Below are 14500 nucleotides of genomic sequence, written 5' to 3' on the forward strand. Positions count from 1 at the left end.
CACAACAGAGGAGAAGCTCCACACCAGCTTCCCTCACCAGCTGGCAGACAGACACGCCAGCAAGAGCTGAGGTAACCCAAGGAGATGCTGGAACCCATCTCCATCCCTGCAAGCCAGCAGGAGCTAGGAGTGCTTAACAGCCAGGAAGCAAAAAGAAAAGCACGCAAACAAGCAACCCTCCACCCCCCAAAAAATAGAAATAACAAAAGAAAAAAGCAACAAGATGGGAGTAATAGTCCCATTCCTTCACAGTCCTCTTGCAAGAGGAGATGGTGAAGCTGACCCAGTTTCACTCTGGAAGGTGTGCCTTGCTACCTTCCATTGAACCAGTTACTCTCACTACCAAGATGCCACAGTGCCATGTGCCACCCCTCCACCTTTCTGCTACCTTTAAGAGATACAGCCCTGGAGAAGCTGCCACTACATAACCATCAACCTATGTGGAGCAAGGCTCTCACACCTGCTAGCAAGGCTTCAGCTTTGTCAGGCACCACCACAGCAACTGATAGGGCAGGCAACGGGAAGAGCTATTAAAACAGAAATTGCACATTCAGCTCACACAACCCGAGCATTTTACTCACAATCCTTAGGCTTTCAGATTCTTCTGTGTCTTCTGTACAAGGACAGCAGCTTCATTTCCACAGGGTGGCAAAAAGGAGAGAAATATATAGGCATGATGCCCTTACCTGACCATAGTCTGTCCTGAACACGACGACTCCTTCTGCACAGGAATGAACAGTACTGGGGTAATGCTGATTATTTTCTCGCAGCCAGACCCGAGACCCCTACAATACATAAAACAGAGTTAGAGATGATATAACTGGAAAAAACAAAATCATAACTGTCATTCAACCTTTTTCTCTGGCAATACCTGGCAAGTAGGAGAGAAAGAAAGAGCAAAATCTAAACAAGCAAGTAAAAGAAATAATCACTCAATAAGTATTTATTAGTTTCTGCCATAACAGTAAACACAGGAGAATACAGTTTTGCTTATTTAGTAGAAGCTCCTAACTGCTGGCAAGGGCAACTAGAGCTAGTTCTGAGTCACGTGCCTCATGTTAGCACATGTATAGTTACAAACCCGTGTTTGCATTTCCACACAGTTTAAAAGATCCTCCTCCAAAGCCAGCTGGCTCCCTGCTTGTTTATTTTCAAACTGTTAGGTACTCACAGCACTTCACTCCCTATCATCTTTCACCTTTTTTATAAACCACGTTGCCCATTAAAAAATATTCCTCTCTTGGTTGCACAATGCAGAGGATCTTTCTTTTTTAGACAAAAAAACCCCACAACCTATTAGCAAACAAGGTTACAAAGAAATTACATTTGCTTTTTAGAGGTGAGGAGGCAACAAAGACACTATCAGCAAGACATGTAAGTCATTCTAGTATGACAGGGTAGGCACAGGCTATTTTAATTTTCACCTGGCTGGTAGATCCAGCATCAACAGAAATACCCAACAGTGAGAACAAGGGAGGAGGATGTGGGAGGAGGAACCACAGCTGATGCTGCAGCTGCAGCAAAAGCCATTAACCATATCCACTCGAGTTGCTCCAGCACAAGAGAAGGCTTCAGCTGCCATGAAAACATTGAGCAGCAGTACCCCATGGTTTGACCTCCAACTCAAACTATACTCATGTTCTCTACAAGTGGACAGCAGGCTTCCCATCAGAAAGACAGTACTTTAAAAACAGATTTTTTTTCACCAGAATAGTCAATTTCTCCTAAGAAATGGGAGAAAAAAAGCAAAGGGGTGTAGAACAGGTCTGGGACGTACTCTGATAATCATAAAGTTTACGACTTTGAGTGTATGATCCCTGAAAGAACCCTATTTAAGTAATTAATTTTGCTTGCTAGCATCCAAACATTGTCCTTGCTGGAGTTTCTACACACAGAAACTAGACTTAGAGCCTTACCAGTGGGGTGCAGGGTCCTGACTAACAAAGAGTTTTATTTCTGTTAACAAATTTAAGACGAGTGGCCTGTGAGTCTACCACAGGCTTCAGCCACCTTACAAGTTGCATATGCTTTAGACAATGTTGCATAAACATTATTCTTCTTTCTATGATGGGAGAACAGCAGCATTGAAATAAAATAATGCTCATAGAGGATGTAAGAACTCTTGCTGCTTGTTGTCTCTGAATGGTAAGAGCTCAGCTGCACAGAGGACTATGTAAGAACACCCCTCGTTATTTTTCCCCCCCCTCCATCTTTCGACACACTGCTTTCCATTTCAAATCCTGCAAATGCCTGCAAGCCGTTTGCCCTTTTACCTCTGAAACCTCAAGCCAGATGGTTTCCAGGTTTTCAGCAAGTCTGAGGTAGTTCAAAGGCAGGGTACATAGATTTGGTAACACAGGGTGAGTGCAGAGGGGAGCGGAAAGGAGAGCACTAGTACCCGAGGTGGGCAGGGGAAGCAGGAGACTGGGAAACAGCAGGCAGAGAACTCTCCAGAAGCGGTACAACGAATACAGAAGATTTGAACACTTAATTGAAAACACAGTGATAGCAGCAATAGCCAGGAGAGTCTAACTCTGCATCAGACTGGCCATCAGAAAACCCAGGGCATTGCTTCTTGAGTTGCACCAACACCCCTACACTGACCGAGGGCATCTCTCACACTGTGCCTTCCAGAGGGAGGAAGGCTGATGTGAGGGCATAGCTTTCAGACCTCTGGTACCTCTCCATTGGAACCAGCAAGCTGAAATGTCCTGTGTCCCTTAGGTGCAGATGCAGGAGTGATAATTTTGAATGTATGATCCTCAGTGCTAAGCAGTATATACCACAATCACTGGAGTTGGAGATAAAAGGCTCTCAAGTTAATGCAGTTGGTGCCATCAGCCTACCCACCATCCCCAGGAACATCTGAGAGGGAAAACTTGAGGCTAGCAGCTGCTTGTCAGCCCTACTTCATCCAAAACAGGGTGGGTCTAAAGCCTGTAAGGCATGAGTGCACAGTTCTGTGTAAGAGAGATCATGTACCCTTGCTACACTGTGCAATACAGTCAGAACAAGTTCAGATGAGTCTTTTGCCACAGATTCCCAGAACGATAGGAGTTAGAAGGGACCTCTAAAGATCATCCAGCCCAAACCCCTGCTAAAGCAGGTTCCTCTCAATCAGGGGGCACAGGAATGTGTTCAGGTGTGTTTGGAAATCTCCTGAGAAGAAGATTCCACACTCTCCTTAGGCAGCCTGTGCCAGGGCTCCATCACCCTTAAAGAACTTTTTCCTTGTGTTTACGTGGAACTTCCTGTGTTCCAGCTTATGCCCGTTACCCCTTCTCTTGTCACTGGGCACCACAGAAAAAGACTGGCCTCATCCTCTCAACACCCTCTCTAGGCATTTATAAGCATTGTTCAGTTGCCCTCCCTGTCTTCTCCAGGCTAAACAGCCTCAGGTCTCACAGCCTTTCCTCACAAAAGAGATGTTCCAGTCCCCTAATTATCTTTATAGCTTGTATGTCCTCAGCCACCTCACTTTACCTGTACACTCCAGGAGGCTGAGGTTGGAAGGGACTTTTGGAGGGCATCTAGTCCAACCCTCCTGCTCAAGCAGGATCACCTAGAGCTGTTGCCAAAGATGTCCAGATGATTGTAGAGTATCCTCAAGAATGAGAGATTCCACAACCTCTCTGGGTAGCCCGTGCCAGTGCTTGGTCACTCTCACAGTCAAAAAGCATCTCCTGACATTCAGAGGGAACCTCCTGTGTTTCAGTTTGTGCACATTGTCTCCATTCCTGTCACTGAGCACTAATGAGAAGAGCCTGGCTCCCTCCTCTTTGCACCCTCCCTCCAGGTATTTATGTACATTTTTCAGAGCCTTCTCCAGGCTGAACACTCTCAGTTCTCTCAGCCTTTCTTCATAGGAGAGATACTCCAGTCCATTCACCATCTTCATGCTCCTTCACTGGACACTATCCAGGATGTCCATGTTCCTTCCATACTGGGAAGCCCAGAAAAGACACAGCACTCCACATGTGGCCTCAGCAGTCCTGAGTAGATGGGAAAGACTCCTCCTCAATCTCTGCTGGCAATGCTTTTCTGATGCATCCAACAGAAATACCTATAGAAAGCTCATGAGATGCAACACTCATAAGTTAACATTGAGCACCAGAAGAAAGAATCGTCAGCCCATGAAACAATTCGATCTCTTTTTGTTTCATGTTTGACTATTGTGTTGTTATTAGTAGGATCATTCTAGCATATAATAGGAATATGAAGTTGTTCAGGTAAAAAAAAAAAATTGACTTTACAGGGCTTTTCTGCCTCTACCTAATAACCCTACACAATCAAGACATAGTAAAGCTTCCCTTCCCCAGTAAGTAACTCTAGTTTTGTTCACAAATTAGAATAGATGGTGGACACTGATACTGCCAAGCTCTGGAGGCCTGATGGCATGAGAGGTAGAGGCATGTACTTATAGTAACCTCAAGCAGGAAAGCTAATTTGGTACCAGACTTCCCACCTCCCAGGGAAATGCTGTCACCAGCCTGTTGCTGGTCATTAAATGTCTGGATCTGTCGGTCTCCACCTCCTCCTTGATGAACTCAATCCATCTAAATGCACACATAAACAGCAGAAAAACCCCATTTGTCAAAATGCAGGGGAGTTCAAGTGCTTCAGGACATCCAAGTCCCTGTTGTTCTGCTGGTTTATTATTTGCCAGTCTTTGAGCTCGAGCAGCATTAAGTTTATGCTTTCAAGGGCAATGAAAAGCTTCTAAACATTAAGCTGCAACAAAACCTCAGCATTCAAAATAGCCTCTCATACAGAGCACAATGGTTTCAATCTTGAAAATAAATACTTTTTGGGGAAAATACCTTTTGGCGGAAAGGAAAGCTGGCCTACACAGAAACATTCACTTGGTTGGGCTAGTCCTAAAATAAGCTTTTTAAAGCACAAACCAGTTTGCTTTAAACAAATGTACATTGTTAGGGGTCAATAGCTGCTATTCAGAGGAGCTTGAACAATGCAGTTCACAAAGCCTCAGGCATATGAAATGCAAATACAATGTGCTCCCTGGCAAGGTAGCTCAACAATATGGTGTCTGTCCATGGGCTGGGTACACTGCAAGGCCTTCCTGTCGGGGGGAGGGGAAAAAAGAAAAGTCTTGGCAAAAGATACCCCACAAGCTATGCAAGTTACAGTCCCCTTCTGTGCCTAGTTAGTTGTGGAAGAGGGCTGCAGTCTCTCCATATGAAGCCCCCACAATATGAGGGAAAACAGTCAGTGACCTGCAACACTACTTAGACACAAGTCTACAGAGCCAGATGGGATCCATTGAAGCGTACTGAGGGAACTGGCAGAAGTGCTCACCAAACTACTTTCCACCATTTATCAGCAGTCCTGGCTCACCAAGGAGGTGCCAGTTAAAGTGGCAAATGTGATACTTATCTATAAGGAGGGCTGGAAGGAGGACATGGGGAACTCTAGGTCTGTCAGCCTGACCTTGGTGCCAGGGCAGGTTATAGAACAGATCAGTGTCATCATGTGGCATGTACAGTACAACCAGGCAGTCAGGTCCAGTTCACACGGGTTTATGAAAGGCAGGGGAGACCTTATCACTCTAACTACCTCAATGGAGGTTGTAGGGAGGTGAGTGTTGGTCTCTTCTCCCAAGTTACAAGCAACAGGACAAGAGGAAATAACCTCAAGTTGCACCAGGGGATTTAGATTATTAGGAAAAATTTCTTCACTGAAAGGGTGATAAAGTATTGGAACAAACTGCCCAGGGAGTTGCTGGAGTCCCCATCCCTGGAGATATCTGAAAGCCATGTAGATGAGGTGCTGAGGGACATGGTTTAGTGGTGGGCTTGGCAGTGCTAAGTTAGTGGTTGGACTCAATCCTAAAGGTATTTTCCAGTCTAAACAATTCTATGATTAGCTATGGCAAGAAACAGTCCTGAGAAAAAACACTCTTCACTAGTAGTTAATTTACTGACAAGATTTGTCATACAGGACCTGCCTGAGAAAGGCTCCCCTCAATGCACTTGGTGGCATATCATACTGATGTGAGTCTGATTTGCAGGCTCCACAGACTCTGAGTTACTCCAGACCTCCCTGACATGTTGCCCTTCTGTGGTAAGGGGGCAAATAAAGCCACAGAGAGCTCACTAAAACTCAATGTTTTTTATTTCCATTAAGTGAGGTTGTAAAAATACTTGAAACAGCATTTGCAGAAACAAGGCCATATGCCATCACTTCCATAGCAAATAAATTTTGACTACAAAAGGGAAAAGAAATACATTTGGAAATCTCACAGCTGTAAGACCACCTGGAGAACTCCATAGACCTTTTACCTCACAGGTGCTACTGCTGAAAATGCAGCCACTGTTTCTTACCTTCTTCTGTATTCTGTCCTTGGAAATGACACAAATCCATTCTTTTTTACTTTGTGTTGGACATATATGCTGGAAACCTCAAGATTAACTAAGAACTTTATTTCAGTTAAGTACAATGGTGGAGTATTCATTGTAAAACTACAATTAACAAGGTAGATTTCATACAAGTTGCTGAATAAAATATTATCTGCACATCGATTACTTTTTAATATACATTTTATTTCTCTCTAGATATGAAGAAGCAGATAAGTGTTCTCATCCAAGTGAAAATGCTACTCATTCACGTGTTATAATGTAAAATCCAGTTGACTCAATGTAGTTGATTCAAAGCAGCTCAAACTGCTTTAAATTAAGGGAAATGAACACAGGTTTTGCTGCATCTGCATTCAAAAATATTTTGCTGTTACAGCTTGGCAAAGCAAAAGGAGCAACAGTCAATATGTATTTAGAGAGCCTTCTGTTTATGGACCTCAGTAACTTGGCTCCAAATACAAAAAGTCTGAGAGACAGGAAGAGATGTTATTAACTAGGTCAAACTGGACGTAGCTTTTAAAAGCAAAAGATAACCAAAACCACATTTATCTTCATTCCTCCTCTTTACTAATTCACACACCTCTGCAGCCAGAAAGAAGCTATGTAGAAAAAACAACTTTCCTAATTTCATATTATATGAAAGATATTTCCATGGGATATAAGGTCAATTTAGGGGAGCTAAATTTCTGTTTCCTGCAGAACAAAATCTCCTTGAAAATGAGATGTTTCTGTTGTCTGTCCATCCCCCACATCAGATCAAAGCACCAGCTCTCCTGCACTCCAAATCTGCACAACAGCTGCTGATGAACCTTGAACAGGCTCCATCCCCTTCTGTTTCAATAAGCAGAGACAGTGCAGCACCAAGGATGGCATATCACTTTAAAACCAAGAAACTGGATTAAAACATGGATTAGTACTATTACTGACTTGAGAGGGAACTGAAATAAGTACGTACCTTCCCCAGCCCTTTGAATTTCTTACAAGACCATTGCTTCATATAATATGGCCTTTAAACACGCCCCCCTCCCCAAACATTTTCTCTTCCAGCTATTCCAAACATAAAAGGTACACAGAGATTACCCTCTATATATGCAGGTGGACAAGCACACTCCTCTCCATCTTCTGCTGCCGAGACACACATCGGTAACACCTTGCTCAAAAGCCAAAATGCAATTGCATTTCTCTGCTACAGCTCTGAAGACATGGCTGCCAGCTCCTGAGGGCAATGTGGTTTCCACACCACTAGGAAATGACAGCTTCATCATATCCTCAAAAGCAAATCTGGCAATGAGATGCCATCTTATCTTTTGGTAAGAGTAACCAGTATGGCTACAGTCTGAATTAGGACTTTCAAGAGAGATTCAAGCATTAATTTACGTTTTGCCAAGTTTTGCAAAGTACTTTTTTCACTTTCAGGACTTCCCAACCTCCACCGTGGCATCATGACTGCAAAAACAAGACAATACAGAAATCTGGAAAGCCTATATTCATTATCATTTGCAGTCAAGCAAGACAGGCTGCTAGTGGACAACAGCTCTCTCTCATGCCTACAAGTTTAGATAAAGAAATAACAATTTCTGTGCAGTCAAGTCAATGGTATTTTTGATTAATTCAGAAATTAAAAATCAGAGCTCCAAGGCAACCAACCCTGAATAAAACTGCAAATATGAGAAAGCAGGGAAGAGAGTGAACACAATGAGCAACTTTTCCCTGTCTATTGAATTCACAGTTTCAGGTCCCGCTGTACATCATCATTGCCAGGTATCACAAACTCGCCCAGCATATGACACCATCTCCTCTGCTCTAAGCCCCACCCACCTTAGCCATGGAAGTTGATGTTAAGCTGTTAAAACTCAGTAAGGAAGAGAAGTAATTAAGAAAGACAACACATGGGTGAGGAGAAGGAAGGGGGCAGTTACTAATGACAGTGGGAAGATGGAAGGAGCACAGGGGAAAAGAGCTTGGGGCCACTGTAAATCTTTCCATCACTGTCTATATTGGAGTGAGGAGTAGCAGTGGCCAGTTAAATGACAGACCTATTGGTACATTCATGGTCCTCTTAAAGGTAGCATGTAGTTGTCTCCTCTTATTTAAATTTCTCTAGAGGAATATACAATATCCTCACAAAAACCTTAAAACTCATTGTAAGTACCAAACAAGCCCTGCCTCTGCCTTCACAGATTTCAATAGGAGTTGCAGTTCTGCCTTTGATGACAGCCCAGTTTTGCCAAGTACTTGTATATTTCCAAAAGCACAAGTTTTACCAATTACTCATGAGTACAGATGTAAAAAAACCCTACCCCAAAAAAAACCCAAACCACTACCTCAAACACAAAATCACACAATAAAGCCAAACTTTGTTTCCTTAAACCAACTGAATTTAACCAGCCTGTATACACACACCCCTCCCTCAATTCTTCACCCATGGGAGTAGAGATTTTTTTAACCTCAACAGGTATTTTAAGAAATACAGAACCAAGGAAGGCCAATGCATATAAAAGCAGAGGGGGAAGACAGACTCTCCTCCAAAAGACATTCACCAAAGCTTACAGCAATACAGCAAGGGTAGTTATCCAAGCATGAGTGGCCAAACAAGTCAGTTTCAATCACCACTAGCTTCTGATAATGCAGTATTTTCTATATCATCTAGTAAGTTGTTCACTGCTGTGAAGCTCTATCAGTGATTCAGGGTCACGAGGATAGTCTGACAAATGCCTGTAGCTCATTTGCCATTCTTGGTGTTGGTCTGATTTAAAAAGTTTTCATTTAGGAGGAATATCTTTCAGTACTTTAAACCTGAATAAGTGGTAAAAATCCAAAGATTTTTAAGGACCCATGTATCAAAGGAAAGACATTTCTCACTTTTTTTCATGAGATGTGGATCTATCAGGCTCATCAGGAAAAGAGCTGTTGAGTACTTAACACAGTTCTACATGTTCCCAGACATTGACTTTTTAGAACAACTATATGTCTAAGGGGATAAAATACTGGGTCAGACTGATCTGAATTTGCAAAGCAGATGAAATTTCTGATCAAGATAAATTTTCTACCATTGACTGCTCTTTGCAGCCATCTGGCAGCATTCATCAAAGCCTTTTTGTGTCAAGAAGCATCATTGATAAAACACCAATGTTGCACCTGAAAGAACACAGAAGAAAGTGAATTTAGCAAGGCAGGACTACTCTTGGTTTCTAGGAAGCTCAGTGTTGGGTTGTTTTTTTCCCTTTCCCCTCTCATGCCAAGCAAGCAGGCAATTCCAGGAAAATTTAATTAAGTCCTGTGTGAAAAAGATAACCCATATTAAGCAGCAGACTGTGCAAGGTAACAAACATACTTAAAAATTACTCCCAGTAAAAATACCACTGCTTTCACTTTGCAAGTTACTGACATCAAAGTACAAAAGCTTCCAATTCAGCACTTCCATATTGTCAATCTTCATGATCCTTTTACATGTGTGACAGTATTGAGAGGGATTTTTTTTGTTTACATCTCCCTACAACTCAAAAATATCAGTTTATACACAAATCATTCTTCTGTGTTACAGTAGTGTAAGAAGGGAAAACATTTGCAGTCTTCGTTGTTGCAAAAAACAGCTGTAAGGTCAGATCCTTAAGACAAAAACAATCCACCCCCATTCTTTAAAAACGTTGGGGTTTTTTTCCCCATTTTCTTCCAAGCTCCATATTTTCTTGACATTAAAACTCAGGATTTTGGAGAGAAACAGTTCACATTTCAGTGTCATAAGAATTAGCAAGACTATTCCAAGTCTAAGAAAGTGTGAAAAGGAGGGAGAAAAGAGAAGAATTGACAGCCAGCCCACAGTTCATTCATTCATTTCAATAACAGAAACACTGATTATTGAAAATAGAAGAATTTTAAATATAAGGTTGTGAACTTCTTTTTCGTAAGTTGTATTGATCACCTCACATTACAATAAATGATTCAGTAGGCTTCACCTCTCTCTGCTGATTTGCCTTCACAATAATGATCACTGGATATCTTCATTTCACCACAGGAACACCAGTATTTCAAGTATGTAATTACACTGAATTACTTCTTTACATTGCTAGTTCATGCTTCAAGTTTTTTTGGGAGGTTTTTGCTATATTTTTTTTGATCAGCCTCATTTAATAAGGTACTTGGGGTTTGCCCCTACAAACATCACAACCCTTTCCTAACTTTGCCCAACTATTCTGTCCTATAGATGTCAATAGGACCCTGCATATGGGTAAATATCTGTAGAACACAGACTTAGTGTGGTTAATACTTAGCGTGATACAGAAATAAGGAAGAATAGATGAAAAACACCACACAGCTGGTAAAATAGAATGTGCTGTTAGACCCATTCAGTAGCATTTCCAATAACCATTTCAGCCTTGCCTTTCTGAAGACCCATCTGGTCATTCTGACTCCACACTGAGGAACAAATCCCAGTTACACTTTGACCACAAGCAGTGGACAGGTTTGAGCTGCACCAGGTTTTAGCAGACTGAGCTCAGGTCCTCCATTCCCACAAGCCACGGCAGCTTTCACCAACAGCATCCATCGAACCATGTTTATACGCTTGTGAGGCAGCATACCACAGCTCAAAGGCAACAACAGGAGCCCTGAGAAGCCTGATGAAGAATAAACACATGGCAAGTCTATACCTAGCCAGGAAAATGCAGTTTTCTGGCCTGCAACAAGTGACTGCAGCAATTGTGCCACAGCACTGCTGAGGCTGATTTGGGAAGCTGAGGCAAATGTTATCAGATTTGCAGCACCACACAGAATGAGTTCAACATGTGTCATAAACCAACCTGAGCTAGCGGGGAAACAGTAACTCACACCCAGGATTCAGCCATCCTTAAAAATTAATAGAAAAATTAATCAATCATTTAAATCCTTAAAAATCCAGGATGCATGTAACTTGCCTTGGGGAAGTGCATCCCTCTATATCCATAGCCTTTCTGTGATGTCTGGCTTTCCCATGCAGGTTTGGAAGATGGGTTGATCCTTCACCACAGTAATACACGGACATTCCAAAAAATAGAGAACAACATAGCACCTGTCTGTGCTTTCCCTCCTTACCTTTCACACTTCAGGAGAGTATAGAAAGAGCAGATCCTGCCACTGAAGTCCTAGTTGCAAGGCTAACATTAGCAGCTTCCCACACTAATTTGTATGTTGCAAACCACAATAAGCAAGGAGCAACTCCAAATTGCCTGTCTGGAGATCACTTGATGAAAACACAACCAATTAAGGAAAAAGTAATGGCGTGCTTTATCATTAAAAGGCAGAGCACTGGCTTATTGCCTCGTACCTGAGGCAGAAAGGCTGGTAGTTCACGGCTCAGGGCCCAGCATTCAGGGAGCACACGGGATGCAGAGGCACACTGCTGTGCCCGGGGCAAGCATCAGCTGAGCTTGGCATGGCTCCTCACACGGCACACACATGGCCAGCCTCATTGCAGGCACCCCTCTGAGCACTCCAAGCAAAGGACATGCACTCTAAGCAAGACAAAAATCTCTTCCTTCTTTAGGGATAACTCATAAGGATGTTTGTACTTCTTACAGCATGTGACAGCCAACATCTTTTGCCCTCTGACTTCCTGCAGCTCATCGTCTTGCACATGGCAAGAAAACATGTCTTAAAACACAAAAGCAAGCAGGCAACTGTATTTCAATTAAATCCTAGCAGTGTGTTAAAGCATTAACAACCCACTAAGCAACAGGTATTATAGACAGAGGCAAACGTGTTTACTGGAGTGTTACAGGAGCTTCAAGCAATGGGAAAGAAGTAAGGAGTGGTTAGGGTATACATTGTTTAAATCCACATTCTTTAGTTTCAGGTGAGGTGGAAGCAAAGTGAGTCTGAGGCTGACCCTCAGATGCCAGACTTGTAAAGAGGCCCATAAGTCTGCATAGAGAGGGGAAAAAAGAGCTTGTTCCTCTTTCTGTTTATTTTAGAATTAATCTGCATTCACAACAGTTGAGAAAAGGATACTAACAGGACCATCTGAAACTACTGCACTTGTGTACAGCCCAAAACAGGTGACTTTTCTTCCACTTTACTAATCCTTGTTTTCTTTTGTCCTGCCTGTCCCCATCAATACTCCAGTATGATTGGGAGGAACCATCCCAAGACTTTGGTGGGCCCTTCTTTCAGGCAGGAGGACTCGCTATCAGCAGCATCTCTTCCCATCTCCTCCTCCAATAATTACTAAGCCTTTACCTTGTCCTCAGATCAGAAACTAAAGAAACTCATAATAAATGTTAAAGCCCTGCCATGAACAGAGATGTAAAACACATACAATTTAACATCAAAACAACCACCATGATCAAATGACCTCCTTGTTCCCTTGAAATACAAAGAGAATCTATCCAACTGTGGATAAAAACCTATAACCTTAAATAATTTATTATTCAATCCAAAATTCATTCTGTTTTTAAGTAACTCATAAATAGGATGTAGTCTACTAATCCTGACACAAACACCAAAGTATCAGCAAGTATGAAATAGCCACTCATAGATTACTTCTCAAACTGAGATCAAATGTTTTTAAGCAAAGATCAATTGCAACAGGCATTTGAAAACACCTAAATTCACTTGCCCAACATAGAAGCGAAACAGGGACCTTTGAGGACAGGGAGAATTACCATGCAGTAGCAGAAGAGAAATTTAATCCCAGCCCAGTCCCTCCCTCAGTTGCTGGACGGTGCAAACAGAAGACTGTCCTTCAGGGCTAATCTCTGCATTCCCAGAGGCCACATGACACCGGAGCTGGCTGTTTTAAACCACTGGAATACATACAGAAGGTGAAGCTTAGTAGAAAAGAGAGTTGGGAACTGAGTGCTGAAGGCAAATTTAGCCATGAAGCTTACATTTTAGGTAAAGCTAGAAATCCATTAAGTTCAGATAAAGGGCAGAGTTTTCTGCACATGCTTTGAAAAGTTTAGCACTGTGGGCTTTAAACTTCTCTCAGGGATGAAGTGACACTTTGCAAGGCTTCCTGCTGCAGAGCCCCATCACTGCTGCTGAATACCAATGGTATGCAGCAGTTGCAAGGTGAAGAGGCAGTCTGAAACACTACATTCATTATATTCAGCCCCTCAAGGTCACAGCCCTCTGTAAAGCAATCTCCTGCTTTTGCTTAGCCCACTTCTCCCCGACCAGATACTTTTCCTCCTAGTAATGCTACTCTTACTAGCATACATATCTTCATTCTTCCACAAATGTGCAACTATAAAACGAACAGAAGGTTATCCAAGTCATTATGGTAAGTCACTTTCCTTGTGAGTTTTTCCTATATATCACATATAATGGAAATTGACTCTTTTTCAAGTTCATTCACTGGTAAACTGCCAGGAGGGACCACTTTTAGTAGAAAACCCAGAAACAGAGCAGATGTTTACATCAGCAGCCTTTCTCCCATCAGAGACACTTTTCACGCCACGTGCTGGGCTGAACCCTGTAATTTCATACTGCTTCCCACTTCACATCTAAAGACAAATCCCCCAGGCAGGTCACACGAAGCAGCTTTCAGTCCCTAGGATGAACAACACATCTCTCCTCTTGGCTTGTAGCATCTTTCCAAAGCAGCTTAACATCCGCACTCTACTTTTCAACAGCGAGGTGTGGCACGTTTCCTCACTTGCAGGCACACCTAGAGGTTTGACGCATTCCCATTCTGCGCCTTGGTTTTCATGACAGGGATGAACATTTCCTGCATCACTCTGGCACTGATTTATTCTTCAGTGCATGTTTACATGAGCTGGTAATTAAGAGGAAAAATGACTACCTCAGCCTAGCACTTGCAGTTGGAGCAGGAAATGCAGCAACACAGAGTCGTTGTTTCTGTAATTTTTTTGCATACGTGCACAATTTACAGTGCTGCAGGTTGATAGCAGATTTGATGTGAAACTAAACCACAAAGCAATTAGAAAGGAGTTTAACCAAACAGAAGTTATTTGAAGCATTAATACCTGACAAAATGGGCATTTAATCCCAGAGATAAACAAGAAATACAAGGAAATGTATCTGGGCAGAGACTTTCTTCTCGATTGCTACATCCAGCATAATGAAAACAGGGTTGAAGCCCTGCTGGCCACTCAGCAGGCAAAAGACCTTTGCAGCCAGGTAATTTT

The 14500-nt window shown here is 42.5% G+C and overlaps 1 protein-coding gene across 1 annotated transcript in view; it reads right to left on the reverse strand.

The window, feature by feature from the left end:
* MYO10 (myosin X) overlaps positions 1-14500 on the reverse strand; it is a 158860-nt gene that overhangs the window by 124898 nt on the left and 19462 nt on the right. The window contains exon 2 of the mRNA XM_061994767.1: positions 687-785. Coding sequence (XP_061850751.1) covers positions 687-785 — 99 coding nt within the window. The remainder of the gene's footprint in view (positions 1-686; positions 786-14500) is intronic.

This window comes from Colius striatus, chromosome 4 (assembly GCF_028858725.1).
Source record: "Colius striatus isolate bColStr4 chromosome 4, bColStr4.1.hap1, whole genome shotgun sequence".
NCBI classification, from domain to species: domain Eukaryota; kingdom Metazoa; phylum Chordata; class Aves; order Coliiformes; family Coliidae; genus Colius; species Colius striatus.